At 36.2% G+C, this 23,403-nt stretch overlaps 1 protein-coding gene across 1 annotated transcript in view; it reads right to left on the minus strand.

Annotated features, from left to right (window-relative positions):
• The window catches only part of ATAD1 (ATPase family, AAA domain containing 1), a 66,166-nt gene that overhangs the window by 30,147 nt on the left and 12,616 nt on the right, over positions 1 to 23,403 (minus strand). The window contains exons 3-5 of the mRNA XM_011990295.1: positions 10,384 to 10,482; positions 7,755 to 7,875; positions 1,599 to 1,799 (exon numbers count right to left, since the gene is read on the minus strand). Of these exons, the coding sequence (XP_011845685.1) occupies positions 1,599 to 1,799; positions 7,755 to 7,875; positions 10,384 to 10,482 (421 nt within the window). The remainder of the gene's footprint in view (positions 1 to 1,598; positions 1,800 to 7,754; positions 7,876 to 10,383; positions 10,483 to 23,403) is intronic.

Genomic DNA, 23,403 nt, shown 5'->3' on the forward strand with positions numbered 1-23,403 from the left:
TCTTAGCTACTTGGAAGGCTGAGGTGGGAGGATTACTTGAGCTGGGGAGGTCAAGGCTGCAGAGAGCCATGATTGTGCCACTGCAATCCAGCCTGGGTGACAGAGTGTGAAAAAAAAATTTTAAAAAGAAATCTGAATTATCTCAGCTATCATAATAAAATCAAACTAATCACACTTCCCAGTTAAAGGAAAGCTTAGATTACAATTTGTAGAAAATATAGCTAATAGGCCAGGTGTGGTAGATCACACCTGTAATCCCAATGCTTTGGGAGGCCAAGGCGGGGCAGATCACTTGGCCCCAAGAGTTTTAGACCATCCTGGGCAACATGGAGAAACCCTGACTCTACAAAAATTAGTGGGGTGTGGTAGCACACACCTGTGGTCCCAGCTACTCAGGAGGCTGAGGTGGAAGGTTCACTTGAGCCTGGGGAGGTTGAGCTGCAGTGAGCCATAATCATGCCACTGCATTCTAGCCTGGGTAACAGAGTGAGATGCTGTCTTAAAAACAAACAAAAACAAAGACAAAAAACCGGCTATATACTCCTCTGTTCAAGATGCACACCAAAACACCAAAATAACTGGAGTAAACTGATGAGAAAAGATACATAAAGCAAACAGTAACCAAAACAAAGCTATACTATATATCTGTATCTGTTTTTCTCTCTACATGTTTACATACCCTATCATACTAAATGTAACTACAATAAAATACAATTCAAAAGTACAGTAATAAAGTTATATAAATATATATCCCAATACTGATAATACTGTATAACTATACACATTTATAATATACATACCAGGAACAAAACAAAAATAAATCCATAAAATGTAGCAAGAGTCCATTAATATAAAAGTCATGACATACAGCAAAGGACAGTCTAGTTTGCTGTCTTTTTGGAAAAGAATGAAATTAGATTCCTATCTCATGCTACATATAATTTTTAAAAAGAGAACATTTATGGGGATAGTGAAGGTATTTGTAAACCAGATACAAAAAGTATAAACCACAAAGGAAAAATACTGACTACAGACAACTGTAAAAAAATAAAAAATATCAGAAACAAAGATAAACAAACTAGAAAATAGGTGTAATCATAATAAACATCAACAAAATAAAACTACAAATAACTCCAAAGAAATACTGAGAATTCACAAATAAGAAAACCCAAATGACTAACTGACATGCTAAAAGATGCCCAAATTTACCACCAAGCAGGAAAACATAAATAGGTATAATAACTTTAAAGAACTGGTAATCCTAATGAGGTTGAAGACAGATACATCCACACAACCAAATGATTCAACTTCTAGCTATCTTTCTCGGGCAAACATATATTCATGAGAAAACATGTACATGGATGTCCACTGCATACTGTTTGTAACAGAGAAAAGACAGAAAAACCTGTCTATCAAGTAAGGGAATATATAGTCTATAGTTCATTCTACAACACAGAAATTATACATAGCATATTATGATGTTGGTTACGTTCTTTGTTTTATTAATATGGCCTAATAAATGTTAAAAACTAAGTCTGATTATCTAAATATCTTTAAAAATGGCCTTTAAAAATACTCATATAGAAAACATAGCATACCTATTTCATCTATAAAGATGATGGATGGTTGTAGCTTTATGGCAAGGGAGAAGACAGCAGCAGCCAATTTTTGAGATTCTCCATACCACTTGTCGGTCAGTGTCGAAGGCTGAAGGTTAATAAATCGACAGCCTGCTTCTTTGGCAGTGGCCTTGGCAATCAACGTTTTACCACAGCCTGGAGGCCCATAGAGAAGAACACCTGGAAATGAATATGTTATTTATTGCCGTTAAGGGGATCTTTGCGTTAATTTATATGACAATCAATAGAATATTAACTCTTTCCACAAAAAACTTTCCCAATATTCAATCTTGCTTTTATTTAACCTTGTTTATAGTAGTTAAGATAGGAGAAAGCAAGATGCCATGTTCTAAGTTCAGTGTCAGTTAAGAGCATATATTTGGTGATGACAGCATCCTGTGCCCTCTCCCTTCACGAAAAGGTTCAGTTTAAATGCTCACCTTGACATCCAAATTCATACCACTTTATTAACAGTTGATAAGCAAAATCATCTAAGGCCCTCCACCTTCACAAGCAAACAAAGCACCACAGTGCTTTGATATTAGCCTACAGAAGGTAAACAACTTCAAAACAGATTGTGGCAAACACTGTTTTGCTGTTGCTCACAGATTAAGTTTTAGCCAAAGGACATGGGCCTTTTTCCAAACTGATAATCTTTTCCTAAAAGAAACAGAAATTATCAGTCACTCCTGTTTTAATTTCCAAAGAATAAAACTATATTATTAACCTATGGTCTCCATTAACAGCATTTTGCTGCTAAATACAATTTAAGGTAACACTTGAACATTTTGGGAACCACCACCAACTATTTCTCAACTAAAATGAGATAGTATTTTCTAAATTTAATAATATTAAATATATAACACTAAAATTATAATTTTACTAAATTACTAAATTCAGTACTGTATGATTTGGTACCTAAACTTAGTACTACGATGGTTATGAAAATAAACCATCTACAGACAGCCCTAACAAAAACTGTAACAGGCAGACCTCTCAAAATACTTGCTTAATTAAGAACTCAACTTTTCCTATGAAACAGTATTTTTTAAAATGCCACCTATATAGATGGCATGCTAGGGTAAACTGGAAGCAATCTGGAGGAGTCCAAAATTTTCTTATATATAATAAAAATAAAATTCAAAATGAGAAGAAAAATAATTTTGTATGAAATTTCCCAAAAAATCTCCATTTTTTTTAAAAAATAAGAAATCTGCACCTGATTCCATAACTCTTGCAATTTTATTTTTCACATCAAACACTTCAAAATAATGTTCAAGCTCTTCCTCAAGCATACATAGAATTTTCTACTCGTCTTCATAATTCTTGAAGATTCAAGTTCTAACAGCAACTAATCCAAGTTTAATCATACTAAACTTTTCCAAAGCTGACGTTTAAATTTAAATCCATAAGCTTTACCAATACATGTTAATTGTATTTTCAAGCATTCTGCAAATTTTAGCTAAGTTCACTTAGGTGCTTAAAATTTGGTTAAGTCAGTTATAATCTGAATCTTCTACTGACACTTTTCTTTTGGATGGCTCATATGAAACCATACAGAATAGTAATCTAAAACCACTTGTTTGCAGATACTTGGAATTATCATTAATTTCATCATTTTGATCACATAATTTAATATAGAATACATATCCATTAGAAAACTTTTATACACATGTTACTTAAATCTCTGGGTTTTTATACTGTTACACTTAGTACTTTCTTAAAAACTAAATTAAATTTCAGGGTTTTAGAACAAAGTATTTATGCAAAAGCCTCCATATTTTGTTGACTTTGTAGCTACTCTACCACTTCATAAACATATTCAGAGCTTTTAGAATGTTGTGTTTGTTTCAAATTATTCATTTATCACTTGGAATATTTCCTTTCTAGTAGTTTGGTTTTGTTACTTCTTTTTTTTTTTTTTTTTTTTTGAGACGGAGTCTTGCTCTGTCGCCGGGGCTGGAGTGCAGTGGCCGGATCTCAACTCACTGCAAGCTCTGCCTCCCGGGTTCACGCCATTCTCCTGCCTCAGCCTCCCAAGTAAGTGGGACTACAGGCGCCCGCCACCTCGCCCGGCTAGTTTTTTGTATTTTTTAGTAGAGACGGGGTTTCACCGGGTTAGCCAGGATGGTCTCGATCTCCTGACCTCGTGATCCGCCCGTCTCGGCCTCCCAAAGTGCTGGGATTACAGGCTTGAGCCACCGCGCCCGGCCTTAGCAGGATGAAGTTTTTCCAAATATTCCTCTTCAAGGATTACAATTAGTGTTATTAACTGAGCCGTTACGAGTGTCTGGAGTGCCTAAAGATACAATATGCAAAGAAAGCTTTTGGCTATCCTAACTTTCTGGGGATAGGCTGTAACAAATAACGTACAGGAGCTGTCAATATCCCCTTCTTGACCTATGTAGTAGTTACATAAGTGTTAGCCTTATAGTTATTCAGTAAACTGCTTTATCCCCACTCCTGTGGCTCACGCCTATAATCCCAGCACTTTGGGAGGCTGAGGCGGGCAGATCACGAGGTGAGGAGATTGAGACCATCCTAGGTAATACGGTGAAACCCTGACTCTATTAAAATACCAAAAATTAGCTAGGCATGGTGGTGCACGCCTGTATTCCCAGCTATTCGGGAGGTTGAGTTAGAAGAATCTCTTGAACAGAGTTTGAACAGAGGCAGAGTTTGCAGTGAGCCAAGACTGCGCTATTGCACTCCAGCGTGGGCAACAGAGCGAGACTCCGTCTCAAAAAAAAAAAAAAAAGTTACACTAAAATTCACGTTGGCTTGTTTGACACATTATCAGTCAGTCTAGAGATAACATTATTTCGAGTGGCACCTTTTCTACATACTTTCCTAAAATGGTCTCCACAGTGATAATATTTATGATGGGTGACAAACGAGTACTGCAAATGAATGTGAGGCATTTGGCTTTAATTACTAGCTTTGCAACCTTTAAATTAGTTCTTTGAGCTTAATCTCATAGTTTTATAACCAATTTCAACAAATAAAAACTGTGTTTATTATCTTATGCTTTATAGAGGCTTAAAAATTTAAATCCCTTTTTAAGATGGATGTATTTGGTAATGGCTTTACTTAGTAAGTGCTACATGCAAATAAAAGATTTAGGAAGAGGCTGGGCATAGTGGCTCACACCTGTAATCCCAACACTTTGGGATGCCAAGGCAGGAGGATAACTTGAGCCCAGGAGTTCAAGACTAGCCTGGGCCACAAAGTGAGACCCTGTCTCTACAAAAAATTAAAACATTAGGCAGACATGGTTGGTACATGCCTTGCAGTTCCAGCTATTCAGGACCGAGAGGCAGGAGGATCATTTGAGCCCAGGAGGCTGCAGCAATGGGCTATGGTTACACCACTGCACTCCAGCCTGGGAGAGAGAGTAAGACTCTGTCTCAAAAAAAAAAAAAAGGATAAGGAAGAAAAAAAGTACTGGGACAAACAAATCCAAATTTGAGATAATCCTCATTTGTGACTAATATTCCACCTTAATAGTGACTATTTTTCTTTTTTGGACAACAGTTTATCGGCTTTAATATAAAAATTGTCCAAATGGTGCAAAAATATACATCTATATAAATTAGATCTGCTTAAATATAAAGTACTTGAGAAGAATATGGGTCTTTATAACCTCAGAAAATCTATTTTTAAAATTATTTTTTTCCTTAGGTTATTCACATTTTAAAGAATGCACCAAAACATGAAGTATAACATTCACAAATATAATAAAATTTATATACCAAAATAACAATACAGAATTCAGAAAGTTTACAGAGGAAGCCATATGGTATTCAGATGGATTTTGTTGGAATTTTAACTGTTGTAAATTTTTAAACGTTTGGGGGGAAAATCATTTTTTTTTAATATAACCATCAGTATCTTATGTGTGCCCCAATTTCCCTGTTATCAATTAGTGGCATGATGGTGTGCACTAGCTTCAACTTTACATCTATACACAATAGTTACATATGACCTCATGCACTGCATAGATACTGCAGTCACGCTCCAATTATCTTTTTGTAGTCTATGTGAAGCAGTGATCACTTTCAGCTCAGATAGCAATAAACTGTATAACATAAAATTGTCAATAATTCCAACCTAGGTAACCTATTTCCAGTCCCAAAATGGAACAAATAAGGATGCATCTGATTTTACACTCTGATTCTATACACTAATATCCAATTTATGTTGAGGGTCAAAACATAAATTAATGATCTTCAAAACTGTTTTTCTTGATTAAAAATTGTCCAAAAACATAAACGTGAAAAAGTTCAAATAGCAAAACTTTATATAATCAGAAAATATTCATGTAACTTTTAAATTGGACAATGCTTTCAAATAAGAAGCAAATTTACATATAACTTTTGAAGTATTCCCTCCATAATTTGGTATCCACTCTGCTAACTGGGTCTTTAAACCAAGTCCAACTGGAGAAATCACCCAATTACCTGATTTAAGATGTCACTTATGAAGAAAAGAAGCTTTCTCTAACAGCATATAAAGAGTATTTTACTTTCCTAAATTCACTAGCATTGTCAAATTGAGAACTAAAAATGCAGAAAAGTTACTTTTTGTTCAAACTACAAATAACCTGGAAAAGGGTAATAAAGACTTAACTAAATAATCCAACTATGGCCATACATTTTTGATCTGGGCTCAAATAATCATGCAAAAATTTTTTTTGGAGGGGGAATCACAATAAACTAAAAGTGTTTTGTTAGGAAAAACTATAAGCAGTGTTGTTATTTCAGAAAACAAAAAGAAATACCTAATAGCTTTGTTGTTTTAATAATAAAAGAACATGTCATTTTTGCTGTTAACTGTCATCCTCCACTAAACAGAAACAAAAATTATGTAGTGCATAAAAATTCACAAGTATAGGCTTCAGTTACCTTTGATATGTAAATTAATGCATTTTATTGATATAGCTGTAAATTTAGATAGATTATAAGCATTATAATTTAAACATACATAATGCTATTGCGATATTTTTTAAGATCCACTTTTTTGAAAAATCAATGTGACTAATAATTTGAGTTCAGTCTTGACTAACAACATATATCAAACCCATATAGTTTTGGCAATACATTAGACAGGAGCTAATCACCTTTAACAAGCGTTAAGCATGACAGAAATATTTGTACAAGCTGGGCACGATGGCTCACGCCTGTAATCCCAACACACGGGGAGGCCAAGGCAGGTGAAGAACTTGAACTCAGGAGTTCAAGACCAGCCTGAGCAACATGGTGAAACCCCGTCATTACCAAAAATATAAAAAAAGAGCCAGGCGTGCTGGCCCATGCCTGTGGTCCCAGCTACTCAGGAGGCTCAGGTGGGAGGATCACTTGAGCCTGGGAGGTGAAGTTGAAGTGAGCCAAGATTATGCCACTGCATTTCAACTCGGGTGACAGGGTGAGACCCCATCTCGAAAAGAAAAAGAAAAAGAAAAAGAAAAAGAAAAAGAAAAAGAAGAAGAAAAAGAAAAAGAAAAAGAAAAAGAAAAAGAAAAAGAAAAAGAAAAAGAAGAAGAAAAAGAAAAAGAAAAAGAAAAAGAAAAAGAAAAAGGAAAAGAAAAGAATATTTGAATGAACAAGAATTACACTTAATGATGCAGTTATGAGCACATTCAATTCTTGTGTTCCAAGACTTTCAAAGTGATTCTGAATAAGCAAACATCTCCATCAAAGTGAAATATTTAATTTCTAGTTCATCTGCAGATCAATATTTCCTGAAAAAGAATCATTACATTCTAAAAATAAGATCGTTGGAGTTGTGAAACAAGAAAAAAAGGTCTTGGCTTGAAAACAAAACAAAACAAAAACCTTTTATTATGACTTTGAATTTTTCTTTAATCTTGATTTTCCAAATTTTAATTTACCTGGAAATAAGAGAAATGAAATTGAAGGAGATTATTTTAACAAGTATTTTAACATGTAAATACAGGGAAAAAGTTTATCTCAATTTCAGATGCTAAAGAATGAGCAATTATTTTAAGAAATTGTTCACCTAGATCTCTGCATCTTCTTGAGAATCTTATTTCACAAAAACTAGTTCTACAATGCAGGAAGTTTCAATGTTTTCTAGGATTTTAATGCTTTCAGCGAATATATACCTTTACCATACCTTTTGGAGGTTGCAGAAGCCTGGAATTCTCAAACAAATGTTTCTTTTTGATAGGTAAGATGACTGTGTCTTTCAGATCTGTAATGACATCATCTAAACCTGCTATATCACTCCAAGTAACCTGGCAAAAGTTAAGGTCAACATGAATTTTACTACAAATGTACACTCACTAAAGTAAAAAAGAACCCTCCCAAAATAGCAAATGTTAATGTGATAATTTATACATAAATAAGTTAAAATCATATATTAACATGAGTAAAGACTTTTCCAAGCAATAATGAAATAAACTGCTATGAAAATGGAAAAAGGAATTTAATAGTCAACTATCTACTATTAAAAATCTGGGCGTGGTGGCTCACGCCTGTAATCCCAGCACTTTGGGAGGCCGAGGCGGGCGGATCACAAGGTCAGGAGATCGAGACCACGGTGAAATCCCGCCTCTACTAAAAAAAATACAAAAAACTAGCCGGACACCTGTAGTCCCAGCTACTTGGGAGGCTGAGGCAGGAGAATGGCAGGAACCCAGGAGGCGGAGCTTGCAGTGAGCCGAGATCGTGTCACTGCACTCCAGCCAGGGGGAGAGAGCGAGACTCCGTCTCCAAAAAAAAAAAATCTGTAAGTCAGGTACTCAAAAATCTGCAAGGGTCTAATAAGCTAAATTCATTGCATTTATAAGGAGGAAATACTCTGCCACAAGAATATTGAGAACCAGTTGAGACATAATTTAGCACTGGCTAATGGGAAAGAGCTCATCAGGAATGTACCTATTTTATACAGGATGTTGTCAAGCACCACGAAAATTAATTTTAGAAATAAAGTCTTACAAAACATGACTTCTGAATTTTATCCATCAAAAGTAAACCTATGGGCCAGGCGTGGTCACTCACGCTTGTAATCCCAGCACTATGGGAGGCCAAGTGAGCGGATCACTCAAGGTCAGGAGTTCGGGACCAGCCTGGCCAACATGGTGAACCCCGTCTCTACTAAAAATACAAAATAAATAAATAAATAAATAAATAAATAAATAAATAAACCGGGTGTGGTGGTGTGTGCCTGCAGTCCCAGCTACTTGGGAGGCTGAGGCAGGAGAATCGCCTGAAGCCAGGAGGTGGAGGTTGCAGTGAGCCAAGATCACGCCACTGCACTCCAGCCTGGGTGACAGAGCGAGACTCCCTCTCGGGGAAAAAAAAAAAAAAGTTTAAATCTATGTTGAAACTTAAGGAAGTATCTCTATAAATAAAAACAGGGCATACATATTTTCAAAATAGACAAGAAAAACCTGATTCAACTTGTCCTGAAAGGAATGGCACAGTGGAGTTGGGGCCAATCAGAAGCAATACTTTACAATAGATTCATTTCCTTCATAATGTTAAAAAAAAAAAAAAAAAAGATAGAAAGAAAAGGTGCAAACCAGCAGCCAGATCCGAAAAAAAAATAACTTTCATTGTAACTGCAACAAAAAACTAAGTCTGCTAGTACAGATTTATTCAGAAATTAACATAGGTAGGGTTCCAAGAAGGTACCATTGTAAATCTATAAATCAAATTCAAATGCAGGCTTAATTCTAGGGTGTGTGCATGTCTCTATATACACAGATATTAAGACACTGCAGACTTTTATTTTCTAGATTTGGAGATGGGGCTATTTCATTCCATTTATTTATAGCAATATATCATTAATGTATTAGGGAAATATATTCTATTTATAGAATTTATAAATGTAGAACTATCATTACAAAATATATAGGATCTTATACATTACATCAAGCTCATCCTCAAAATAATCCTTATGAAGTAGGTAAAGCAGGTTTATTATCTCTAGATTATACATGAGGGAACTGAGACTCAAAGAGGAAATTATTTGCCAAGGCCATTAACGGAAAACCTGGGATTCAGTATCCTGTGTTATCATACCATATTATGAAAATCTAGGTTTAAACTCCATAAAACAAACATCCACATGACTTAAAGCAGTATGCTTTATATACCACAAAGGCAAATACATAAAAGTTTTACTAAACAAACGTGTACAGAAAAAGAGTTAACAAAGTAAGCCTGAGACTGTTACTGTTATCCTTTGGGAAGGCATACTTGCAAGACTGGCCCTTGGCTGGCATGTGGGAACTTAGATTTCAGGAGAGTCCCATCATTCCTTGACAAGAACAGCTCACTGTGCCTAAACTGTTTGTGCAAACAATATGGTTTATGGTGAAACACCCATTTTCCTTCTGGGAGTCTAGAATTTTGGTACATTTAAGGGAAGAGGGAATCTATATAACCAGCCCCCAATAAATATGTTGAAGACTGAGTCTCCAGTGAGCTTTCCTGGTGACAATATTGCACATGTGTTGTCACAACTTGATGCACTAATTAAGCACTGGGTGACTCCAGTTCGAATCTTGTGCCTGGCTTCCTTTAGACTTCATCCCATGCCACCTTCCCTTTGCTGATTTTGCTTTGTATCTTTTCAGTGTAATAAATCATATACAGGAATACAACTATATGCCAAGTCTTATGATTCAGCCTAGAGAATCAATGAACCCAGCCATGATCTTTAGGACCCCTGACACAAAATGCTAGAACCCACCCCCACCTCCAAAAAAATCTTAAATAAGATTAAAGATACATACATGCATATTAAGAGGGTCTACTAGATGAGCAGCAATACTCATTTCATATTCTGAGAGCTTCACATTTTTCACACCAATTTGCTTCATTAGTTTTTCTGCCTAGAATGAAAAGAACAAACAACCTCCTTTGACTTGATATTTAGATACTGGCACTTCGAAATAGATATATGTGAAGTCTAAAGAGCAATGAACAGATACACAGGAAATTTCCAAGGATATTCTAGGTCCCTTGATCTTAGCCTTCTCCATTGTGAGCCCTCAGGTAAAGATTTGAGGCTCTATTTTACAGAAATCAGGGAAATTTAACTACCTTTCAGGAAATGAGAAAACAGGGTATGTGACTGAAGAGATCTTGCACTTCCAAGAGAGGCTCCCATTGTTTCAATCAGACTCTAGGATACAGCTCAGTTTCTCATTCCTAATAGGACTATCATGACAGGTAAGGGTAAAATCTCAAGATGAAAGACACAGGAGTTAAGGAGGGCAAGAAATGTATAACTGAAGTTTCTTTAAACTGAGTATCTGAAGCGGATGTCCAACTTCCTTCAAATTAATCCAGGTATCTACAATAGATGGCCATACACATCCCATATGAAATTGCTCTGATATGCTGTCCCTTTTAGGTAGAAGTCAATTCCTGGGACTAGGCAACCAGAGTTATAATAAAAATAACTCTACATTAGAAGTATATTTGCATATATTCTCAAAGCAGGCCACAACCAGCATTAAACCTATGAGTTCTAGCAACACAGCAAAGCTTTCAATTAAAATAAAGATAATGAAAAACATTTACTGAGTGTGCCAAGTATTATGCCAAAATACAGTAAAAGGATTAACTTACTGAATCCTCAGAGTCAATACTATGAGATAGGCATAATATTTTCCCAATCACAGAAAAAAAAACTGAAGTTTAGCATGATTAAGTAATTTGCCTTTGGCTAAAAGTTAGCAAAGAGAAGAAACAAGATATGAATTCAAGGAGTCTGACACTAGAGTCCATACTTAACTACCACACATATTTGCCCTGATTTCTTCAATTTTAAGATTGGAGTTTATAACCACGAAAGAATCTTTAAAAATCTATACATAACAAATTCAAATTTCAATCAAGTGAACATTTTAGAAATGAAGGGACTCTGGTAAATCAGGTTTACCTAAGTTTTGGTTATTACATTATCCTAAAATGCTTTTGATTATATAGAATCTTGCTGTCTGTCCAGGGTTATGACTGCTCTGAAAGGAAATTTGCATCACACAGCATTTTAGTTATAGAATGGCTAGGAGGTTAGGATAAATGTATTTAATAGCTTTAAAAAAAAGTACTATGGGGGCCAGGAATGGGGGCACACACTTGTAATCCCAGCACTTTGGGAGGCTGAGTTGGGAGGACTGCTTGAGCCCAGGAGTTCGAGACCAGCGTGGGCAACATAGACGCCATCTCTACAAAAAATCAAAACTTAGCTGGATGTGGTAGCACACGCCCGTAGTCCTAGCTACTCTGGAGGCTGAGGGAGGAGGATTACTTGAGCCTTGGAGATCAAGGCTGCAGTGAGCCATAATCATGGCACTGCATTCCAGCCTAGACAAGAGAGAAATCCTGTCTCATAAGAATTTTTAAAAAGTGCTATGAACCACATCACACAACCAAATAGAATAAATCTGTTATTTATCTTGCCCCTGCAAAATCACTGAATCAATAGATAATCTTTTGTAGATTCCTTTATCTCTTGTAAATAACTTCTCTTTTACTGCCATAAGTCATTTACATGTCAGTTATAAAAGTATCCTATTTTAGCAACTGAATAACATTTACTCTTCATTTTCATTATGCTACAGTAAATGTGAAACCCTCCCACATGTGTTCTTTTTAAGCAACGCTCGAAGACAGTGGTTTTCCCAGGGGACATTTAGCAAACTCTGGAAATACTTCTGGTTGTCACACTTGGGGGTAGGGTGATACCAGCATCTAGTCGGTAGAGGTAGAGATGCCACTGAACATTCTACAAGGCACAGGACAGCCTCCCTCTCCCCATCCCAAAGAACTACTGGCCCAAAATGTCAACAATGCCTGATCTGGGAAACCCTGTTTTTTCCCCTATTAGCTAGTTGCCCTGAAAATTTTACTCTATGCCACAACTGCCTCTTGATTTAAAGAATAGCCTTTATTTCTATCTGGAACTTCCTAAATAAAAATGACAAAAGAATAATGTTTAGTTTATATAGAGATAGAAAATGTTATCTTGTCAAGTTTACCTAACATCTCTTTCCTGCAACAGCAGTCCCACTTTAACAATCTCTTCAGGTTGTATTCACAATATATCATTGAAAGAAAAGGGAAAAGGAATTAATGGTTTTATTGAGCACCTACCACATCTAGCACTGTGCTAGGTAATTTACAATCAACCCTTAAAATTAACCTGAGAAGTAACTATTATTATCTCTATTATTTAGATGAGGAATTTACAGGTCAGAGAAATTAAAAAAAATGTCAGGATTATACAGCTAGGAAGTGACATTAACAGAGTTCGAATACTGATTTGTCTAATTTCGAATCCCATATTCTGCTGAAATACTAAGAATCCTCATTTGGGAGAGCAGAACATGGCTAGTGAATAAATGAAAAGCACCAAAAAACACACCAAAACTGCCACCAAACAAACTGTGTCCCAGGAAGAAGTTATACAATTGTCTAGTTTTAACTTTCAAGTGAGCCACTAGATAAGCAGAAAAACAAAATTATCATTGGACTACTGTAAAAATGGCTTATGTTTATGCATGCTTTCTTGTTTATAGCTTAATGAAAGTTATCTTTTCTGGTCACCGTGGTTTGCTTGTTTTTTTTTTAAAGTAGGTATCTCCAAGTGGTTGTTGTTTCTGTGGAGGGAAAATGAGTTAGATGGGGAGTGGGTGGGGGCCAAAAGAAGGAGGAAAACTTACCTTTTACTGTATACCCATATTTATTTGACTGTTCCATAAGATTTTCTACCCTTTCACACTATTTTTTACCTTTTCAAGCTATTTCATTTTTTCTCCATGTAAAGTATTATTTTTTCAAAAAGATTAAGTGGAATAGGATATATTAAACTAATATTTTTGCCTGGAGTGGGGAAGGCAGAAAAGGGGAAAAACAGCAGCAAAGAAAATACTTATGAGCTAACACTCACTTCATTCAGGTTCTAAAAGATTCATAAAATTGTCCTTTTGGAAGAATCAGTTTAGAAAGTTGGACATGTCATTAACAAGAGTGAAAAATCAGAGATGAATGAATTAAACTTAAGTTAGAAACAAGGACAACCTCTGATCTTTTTACCGAGGTCACAGCTGAAGTGTTCCAATTTAAGTGTGTGCAGACAAATCACTGATATAAGGCTTTTTAAAAATGCATTTAAATGGGAACTAGCAAGGATTCTGAGTACATAATTATTGTTATATAATAGGTATAATCACTTATCACAAACTTACATTAACATCTTTCTTCTTCTACACATGCGGAAACAGTGATCCTCTTTTAGGGTTAATGTACTTATATCTCTTTCCTCTCATTTTACCATTATATATTCTGAAAGTTCTTGGGTAAGATGGCATTGTACTGTAAAAGGAAAATAAATCTTGGGGACCCCAAATCACTAAGCCAAAGGGAAAAGTAAAGCTGGAAACTGTTTAGGGCAAACCTGCCTCCCATTCTACTCAAAGTCACCCCTCTGGCTCACTGGGATAAATGCTATCTTACTGCCTCCTTTGGAGCAGCTAATAAGAAATTCAAAAGAATGCAACCATTTGTCTTTTATCTACCTATGAACCGGAAGCCCCCTCCTTGCTTCAAGTTGTCCAGCCTTTGTTTCGAATTCCAGACAGAACCCAATGTTCACCTTACACATGTTGACTGATGTTTCATGTCTCCCTAAAATGTATAAAACCAAACTGTGCTCTGACCACTTTGGGCACATGTCATCAGAACCTCCTGAGGCTGTGTCATTGGCCCGTGTACTCAACCTTGGCAAAATAAACTTTCTAAATTAACTGAGACCTGTCTCAGATATGTGGGGTTCACATTTTGGTGACCGTGAAGAGATTCTGAGTGGAGGTGCCCCTGAACTTTGACAAATCTACCGGTGCTTGATACCAACATGAGCTAACTTTATGGCTCAAACCAATAGTACTATTTGCTGATGTCTATGAGTGCCCCCTCCAGATAACACCTGATCTCCCCAAATTTGGTGGAGACCTAAAGTTTATTTTGCTATACAACTCCCTTTTTTTGGAGTTTCACTTGCTTCCAACAAGGAAAGCAAGATTTCCTGCTTCCATGACGATGGAGGGCAGGTAACTCCTTTACGGAATTTGAGCTCACTCCTAGCAGGGAAGATGCGTTTGACTTTTTTCGTGCTTCTAGGATGTAGAGAGCAGTCTTCAGCCTGATACCTATCCATAGGTAAGTAGCTGAATTGGGGTTTTGTCTTGGCTAAAGTTTAACAACTAGCTGATCTTAATTTCTCCTTACCATTAGCGCACTCAGTGATCATACTGTTGGGTCTTTTGTTGTTTGTTTGTTCTGGTCTTTCTCCCATCAGATTTGACAAACTCTACTTGACTTGGTCAAATCCGAGTGAGAATTCCAAATTATGGGTAACAAAGCCTCCCTAATTTGGCTAAAATTCCTCGCAGTTGCAAAAGAGGAAAGGAAAAAAACAAAAACAAAAATTCCATGCGTTTGGTTTCTGTGTTTGCTTACTGTCTCAAAAAACAAATGTCCTTTCATTTACTTTTCTTCCACCCTGTACCTCTTTCCCCTTTTGCTATCTGCAGTACCAAAAAATCTAGAGAAGGTTTCCAATGACTTGAATCCATTTAAAGAATTCAGAACAAAGGTGCCACTCACCCCTTTTAGAGGGTTCTATTTTCCTTGTGGAGTTTCAAGAGTCATGGGCAGATTCTTCTTAAGTCTAAACCTCTGTCTTCCTGTATTCCATAACCTGACTTTTTTGGCTTCCTGTATTCCATAACCTGACAAGAGATTATCTTGTGCCATGACAGGATCTGACCTTGATGTGTGTAATGGTGAATGAGAGCTACAAAGTTAGGGGTGGCTGAGCACGGTTTACAGGAAGTGGTCTTGGTTGTTTTTTCTCCCAGGAAGTTGTTATTTAAGGATCCTGATTCTACCTCAGAGATGCATTCTAAAGGGTCTTCTCTATTGCCTTTTCTCCCAAAATTAATCTCGATTTGGCTTTTCTGTGCACATTTGCATGAGGAACTGGACTGCTGTTTTCGCAGGTAAATGAGAGATTGAGTTTTCTCAGCTCCAAAGAGAAACAGTGTTTTGCTCCCCCCAGCCAAAAGGTGCCCCTGGGTGACTGGGAGCCTAATGGGAGTGTTATAGGGGGTTAACATCCCTTGACATGCAGTAGCCTTACAAGAAAATCCCCAACAAAAATTAATTTTTAAAATGGCTCATCCAGGAAACGCATATAAGGCCTGATCATCCCACGTTTTGAGCCCTCCCAGAGGTCATAGACCTCTGGAGAGAGAAACCGAGACACATAAAATGGCGGAAACAACTCAGTGGTGACACACTGTGGAGTCCTGCCCACAAGCAGCGCACACTGATCCACACATAAAAACCCTAGGCCACAGCTCAGTTCCTCCTTTTAAGAAAAAGTGGGAAACGATCCAAGAATGAGGAGAATGATCCCCTTTCAAGCACTCCATAGGTTTTATGGCACCACTACTTGCCAGAGTTTATGTAAAATGGAAGTAACATGATCTTTGTGCACATTTACATTAAGGAAAAAGAACCCTCAGGTCGACCAACAAACTACAAAGTTCCTACGTTCTCTTTTTCTGTCTTTCTTTTCTGGCTGCTTTAAATCTGCTGTTACTTTTCTACTAAGATAAAAAGCACTGTTTGGATCTAACAGGTTTTTTTTTGTTGTTGTTGGTGGTGGTGTTTTTGCAAGCCAGTGAATTTGTATTTATGTCATGGCTAAAGTTCCAAAGTAAAAGCTGTAGGATCTCTCTGTGTGTGTGTGTGTGTGTGTGTGTGTGTGTGAGTGTGTATTTAAAAGGCCTTTATAAAATTTCCATAGCCCTATGTTTAACTGGCAATTAAATCCATTTAAATTTCCCTCTAGCACACTAGACTTTTCCTTTCCATACTTTATGGTGTAAACTTTGCTATTTGATGTTCACCTGAGTTGTTTCCTTTAATATGCAAACTAAAGGCTATTTAGCTGACAACTGCCTAGGATAGTGAAAAAGGTTATTAGAATTTGAAAGTCTAAGGTAGGAAAATAGAAGTTTTTATGAATCTATAATATGTACTTCTACCAGTATGCCTAATATGTCTACGTACTTATGTGTTATATACACAATGTTACACTACTGAAAATATATAAAAGAGCACTAACTAATTGGCTTAAGAAAATAAAAGTGCTTGAATCAAATACTTTATCAGGAAAAAAGAGAAGACTAGTCAAATGCTTTTCAAGTTTACGTAATTTAATAAAATCTTTAATAAATAAGCTAGCTTTAAAATTACTGGTAAAGTAATATTAGAAATGTCTTAAGAATTGCCAACATATATTTTTGTTCACATTTATTAATCAAGCAATTTCATATTTATCCCTGCAAAATACTATCAAAGTGTCAAAATTTGGCAGAGGGATTAAAAACCATAAACCCAGCCCCAAACAGAATGATCTCCTCTTGTGTAATTGTTAATAAATAAGACATTGATATTAGTTTAATGAAAATAGCTACATCTTGAAGTTAGTAAGATTATCATAACTTCTAATCTTGTGGCTTTAGGTGATCTAGTCCATAGGCAGTAAGGTTTGTTCTGGGAAAAGGTTGTTATTGCCTTTGTTTCAAAGCTAAACTATAAACGAAGTTCCTCCCAAAGTTAGTTCCGCCTATGCCCAGGAATGAACGAGGACAGCTTGGAGGTTAGACGCGAGATGGAGTGAGTGAGGTCAGATCTTTTTCACTGTCTCAGTTATAATTTTGCAATGTGGTTCTGTAACTTTAAATGATGACTATTGCAGTTTTCATAAATAATCTAGGTAAACAATTAAAATAATTAGGTAAATGCAATGGGATAATTGTAGACAAACTCATCATAATTTAGAGTCTAAAGTTAAACTAAATTAAATAATAGATATTTCAATAAAATATATTATAGAAAAACATTCTTTCTAAAAAAAAGTGTGCCCTTTTTAAAAAGGTGAACAATTTTTGTCTAATTCAAAGCTTATTTAGGTCATGTATAAAAGAAGGTAAAAGGAACCAGGAAGTAAGAGGCATGTAAAGAAAGTTGTAAAAATAAAGAGGGTTGTTTTGGTAAGAAAGCTTAAAAAGAAGTATCTTATATGGTAAATTTAGTCCTACAATAAAATGACTGGTTAAGAAAGAGGATGGTCAGGACAAACCATAGAATCCAAGCATGTCATGAATGGTCTAAGTCACAATAAAAGGATTTATTTAAAAAACAAACAAAAAAACTTTTGTATAATTAAAGGGAAATTAAAATGGTCTTTCTAGAGATGATTGGACTTGATGTAAATATATATATAGATAGATAGAAACATTAAATCACTGGTTAAAACAATGAAATTTTCTTAAGGGACTGATTTACTCTTAATAAATTACAAGAGATTTTAATTTTTTTCTAACCCAAACTTCAACTTTTATTGCATCTCGCCATTTTCAGTTTTCTCTCCCCTTTTAAAGGCTGTGAAATTGTAACTCTCTCTTTCAACTTATTTTCAACTCATACAAGTTTTTTTCCTTGAGTTCTGTTTGTTATGGCCTGATGCTAACAATGTTTTCACGAACGTCCAAAGGAAATGTTTTCTTCCAACATAATATTCTGGCACTGCAGGTCTTTTCTGTTGCCTTTTAGTAACTGGTCTAACAGATTTTACAGTTTATCTAAACAATTCTATGCCATTATGATTAAGCTTGGTTTGCTTGGGAAAAAAACTGAAATTTAAAAAATTTTTTAAATTAAGGTTATTAACATTCATATATCTTTCTATATGTTCAAAGTACCTGTGCCATTGAGTCACATGGCTTTGACTTCTGGGTCTAAAAAGGACACCCAAGTCCTGCTAAATCGTAAACACTGACAGCAATTAAAGCCTCATCTTCAGGCTCTGTAGAAAATGCCAATCAAAATAAACTGCATTTCTGAAACACAAGGCCAGAAATTAAAGCTATTCAACTCCTCAAGGCCCAGGGACTATCATAGAGGAGGCAGGCATGTGAAATTGGAAGGGCCAATTTTGAGAAAGAAAATAAGTTCAATTTCTCTATAACCATTCATATCAAAGGCACACTAATGCAAAATGTGTGGGTCCCGTGTCGGATTAAGAAGGTTTTTGTTGAAGCATTAACTGACTCCTTAATAAAGGTTATAAAAGTTGTGAAAGGCTTATGGAAGTTATATCTTACGGTCAAGATTAAAATTTTGGAGACTGTTTATAAACGTTTAAAAACAAATTGAATTGGCTTCATGCTGTTTATATTAGGGCTTATTGTTTGGAGAAGTAAGTCTCCTCTCTCAAAGAAAGAAGTTTTTCACCTTTTTTTGAGTTATCACTTTGAAATGAATGACTTATTTTACAATGACCTGTATGTAATATCAAGTTTTTTAAACCTTTGATATTTGACAAACTTTCCAAAATCAAATGATAAATTATGTCTTTTTTTGACCTAATTAATCCCTTAAGACATTAGGTTCCATAAAGTCCCAAAAATGACATAATCTGGCTTATTTAGTAAAAAAAACCATACAGCAAACATTGTCAAATAAGAAATAGTATTTGGTTTTCCTAGTCTGTATTTGTAGAGATGTTATTAGTATATGTTCCAAAATTATGAGAAACTCCTATAATTCTGATATGACTTAATGTACATCATCAATAATAATTTTAATTATTGTGTGCCACAGAGGTAACAAATTTCCTTGTCAATTGTGTCTCTGACTATGGCTACCCTAAAACTTTTGTCATCCATGGACAATTGTTACCTTCTTTTGGTCCTCTTTAGAAGGTGGTTTTATAACCACCTATAAAACTCTAATGAGTGCTCTTGAATGCATGTTTCTGATTGAAGACTGTGACATCAGAATAGAAGAAAAACTTTCAGGACTCACAGAGAGCTGAAAGGTCCATGAATATGAAGCAGTACAGGAATTAACTGCATGGACTGAACTAACAGAAGACTGAAGTTATCTTTTTGACTTTTTGCTTAAAATGTTGCTGATCCTTTGTTTTGTTTTTTTCAAAGAAACTTTTCTTTTGCACTATTGACAGCTTCTAACAATGCAGTAGACTCCTATGAACAAAATTTGGAACATATTTGTTTCTATCTGATTTCTCCAGATTGGAAACTATTTGTGAGTATTCTTAACTTATGGCAATACAGTTATTTGCATAAGTGCAGTAAGAATCTGTTTTCATTTGTAACAGGACACAATTGAAGAAACTAGTTATTTTACCAAGGCTTTGACTGGAATGGTGTGCTTTCCTTTAAGTAATCAAACTTGACCTACATAGCCAATAAAAGCCCCTTGGGAAAACTGGCCTCATACCTTGTCTACACAGTCCCTGTACAGGGTTTCTGACCTGTGGTAAGTAAAGAATATCACTTTCTGACAGGCCCAGGAGCCCCAAGTTTATCTTGGAATCAAGAGGAGAAGAATTCACCCAATTCACAGGTATCTGATGGTACAAATCCATGGCTGGGCTTGGCTTTAAAAAAGTCTTACCTGAGATTATTTCTATGGAACAAAGTCCCATCAAAGCCAAATTTAAAAGCCTATGTAGGCAGGGCACGGTGGCTCATGCCTGTAATCCCAGCATTTTGGGAGGCCAAGACAGGCAGATCAACCCCGAGATCCCACCACCACACTCCAGCCTGGGTGATAGAGCAAGACTATGTCTCGAAAGAAAAAAAAAAAAAAAGCCTATGTAACAAAATAATTATTCTTGCTGCACTATATACAAATAATCAGGCCAAGCATAAGAAAGCAAATCAGTCCTACCATAATTTGTCTTTAGTGAAAACGAGACACTGGAGACAGAAAAATTATGTTTCAAAAACTATAGTATACCTGTTGTTAGATTCTAGTCCCGCCTAATGTTTTTCAATTTTTATTATTTTCTATAGTTTAGACTGAATTCAAACTTCTCTTGGCTACAAGTCTTCAAAATAATGTTTTCAGTTTCCTTCCCTTCTTTTTTCCACCATTTTTCCTAATTTGGAGTCACTGAAAACTAAGCTGTGCTTTCTTAATGCCCTAAGAACTGAAGCTAGACTGTTAAACTTCAGAAGAAAAGAACAGCAACTCACTTACACACATAAACCACTTTCATACCTGCCTAGGGATGCATGGACTTCAGGTAATGTGGCCTATATATACATTTTCCAGGATTTGTTTATCGTTTATTGTTGTTTTTCTCCCTTCTTCCCCCTATTTTCTCTTCACAGGACATGAGACTTCACAACCTGCTAAAATGAGCTTTCCTAATAACTCAGACCTACCCGTCAAGGAATAAACCATCCTAGCCATGAGAGCTCAGATGAAACTTGAGACTAGAGACTCATTTTCTTCTAAATATGCTTTCTCCAAAAGATTTTTAAAAAGAAAAGGGAGGAAATATGAAAGGAAAATAAATCTTGCAGACCCCAAATCACTAAGCCAAAGGGAAAAGTCAAGCTGGGAATTGCTTAGGGCAAACCTGCCTTCCATTCTATTCAAAGTCACCCCTCTGCTGAGATAAATGCATATCTGATTGCCTCTTTTGGAGAGGCTAATCAGAAACTCAAAAGAATGCAACCATTGGTCTCTTATCTACCTATGATCTGGAAGTCTCCTCCCTGCTTCAGGTTGCCTCACCCTTGCTTCGAGCTAGACCGAACCAATATTCATTTTACATATGCTGACTGATATCTCATGTCTCCCTAAAATGTATAAAACCAAACTGTGATCTGAACACCTTGGGCAGATGTCATCAGGACCTCCTGAGGCTGTGTCGTGGGTGCATGTCCTCAACCTTGGCAAATAAACTTTCTAAGTTAACTGAGACCTGTCTCAAACATTTGGGGTTCCCAGTACTGTGGTGCTCTTCTATTATGCTTGTGTTGAAAACAACACTGCAGAGTTTTTTCTCCTCTGATTTCCAGCTTCTATTGCTCTTCTTTCCTCATCACTTCTATCTACTCCCTTACCTACCTAGACAACACTAACTGCTTGTTCCTTACTGACTCCTATCTCAATTTTATTTACTTCAGCTTCTCAGTCTTATAAGACTCAGCTCCAGTAAATCTTGGGTTTAAAAGCCACTTGACTGGCAATGGAGTTCACAACAGCTTTCTGGGGTTAACAAATGTTAGCTTTTCCAAGTTGGCATTCTGTGATAGACGCTCTTAAAATTCCTGGCCATTGAGAGTTCCAAGTTTTTAAAGTTTTTTCAGTATACTACTCCTTCACAAAATACTTCAGCTCTTACTTCTCTCAAAATAACAGAAATAGTTTTCAAGACTGCAGTGTAATGATAGGACTAAAAATAGAAAGACATTAAGTTAAATAATTAAGGTCATAATATGTCACTTTCTGTGTATAACTCTGTGTATGAAATCTTTCCTGGCCCTTGACTACTAAACCTCAATTTCAAGAAAAGTATATAGTCTAATTATTATTATTTTGAGATAGGGTCTTACTCTGTCGCCCAGGTTGGAATGCAATGGTGAGATCTCAGCTCACTGCAACCTCCACCACTAGGGTTCAAGCGATTCTCCTGCCTTAGCCTCCCAGGTACATGGGACTACAGGCACCCACTACCGTGTCCAGCTAATTTTTGTATTTTTAGTAGAGACAAGGTTTTGCCATCTTGGTCAGGCTGGTCTTGAACTCCTGACCTCAGGTGATCCACCTGCCTCAGCTTCCCAAAGTGCTGGGATTACAGGTGTGAGCCACCACGCCCAGCCTATATAGTCTAATTAACGTGCTAAACAAAATACTGTATTTATAAATTCCCAAGACGGTTAACACATGTTCATCCTGCACTTTAAATCTATTAGAGTACACATCTCAATTAACCTACCCTTTCATCAAAAACATAGCTTATCAAAACTCTTCTACTACATCTAAATATGATCCAAGCAGCAGTATGTGCCCAGAACAATCCCAGTCCCTGTACAACACCACATTGAAACCATCTCCTCTCTCATTACCAATTAAATCTCCTACCTTTCATAAGCTGAAGGTTTTCCTGGCTTCAAGTCTAAAAATTTACAAATATATTGTTTAATCCAACATAACAGTATACTTCCAGGATATGTTTCTGATTTGATGCAACTATGTCATCTTCTACCTCTCATCTCAAAACCCTAATGCCTTTAAAATCACATGGGGCCCACTGATTATCTGGTAAACTCAAAGTGTTCTACATCTAAGCTTTTAGATTCAATGCTCTGTCATTCTGACCATAGAAGTCACACCTTCCTCCTCCCACATTCACATCTGATCCTTGTCCTTAATGTGTATACTAATTCCTTAATTCTTTTCTATTCTCCAACTAAATTATCCCCCATCTGGTAATACCTAACTTTCTAAATGGCCTGAATCACACAGTCATTATTTCAATGATGTGCTCCTTAGAAATCCTTACACTTCTTGTTATACTAGTCAGCTCCATCCCCAATGCGGATTTAACACTACCATCACTCTATCTGCCACCAAGTTGCTGAGTAACGCTTCAGAATAGTAACAAAACAATTGAGTTCCCAATAAATTCATACTTTCTTCAACCATGCCCTAATGTTTCAAAATCCACAATGATTCAATCTCATTAAATACTGATCACGTATTTATCTAAATAGGCCCCCAACCTCCTCCACTCACTCACTTTTAGTCACAATCTCTCCTCTTCATGATACTAAAAATAAAACAACTCTAACCCTAAAAATGTTCCCTTAACTACTTACCCCAACCCCTACTGATTCTTCTGGGACCTT

This window comes from Mandrillus leucophaeus, unplaced genomic scaffold, assembly GCF_000951045.1.
Source record: "Mandrillus leucophaeus isolate KB7577 unplaced genomic scaffold, Mleu.le_1.0 Scaffold376, whole genome shotgun sequence".
Taxonomy (NCBI): domain Eukaryota; kingdom Metazoa; phylum Chordata; class Mammalia; order Primates; family Cercopithecidae; genus Mandrillus; species Mandrillus leucophaeus.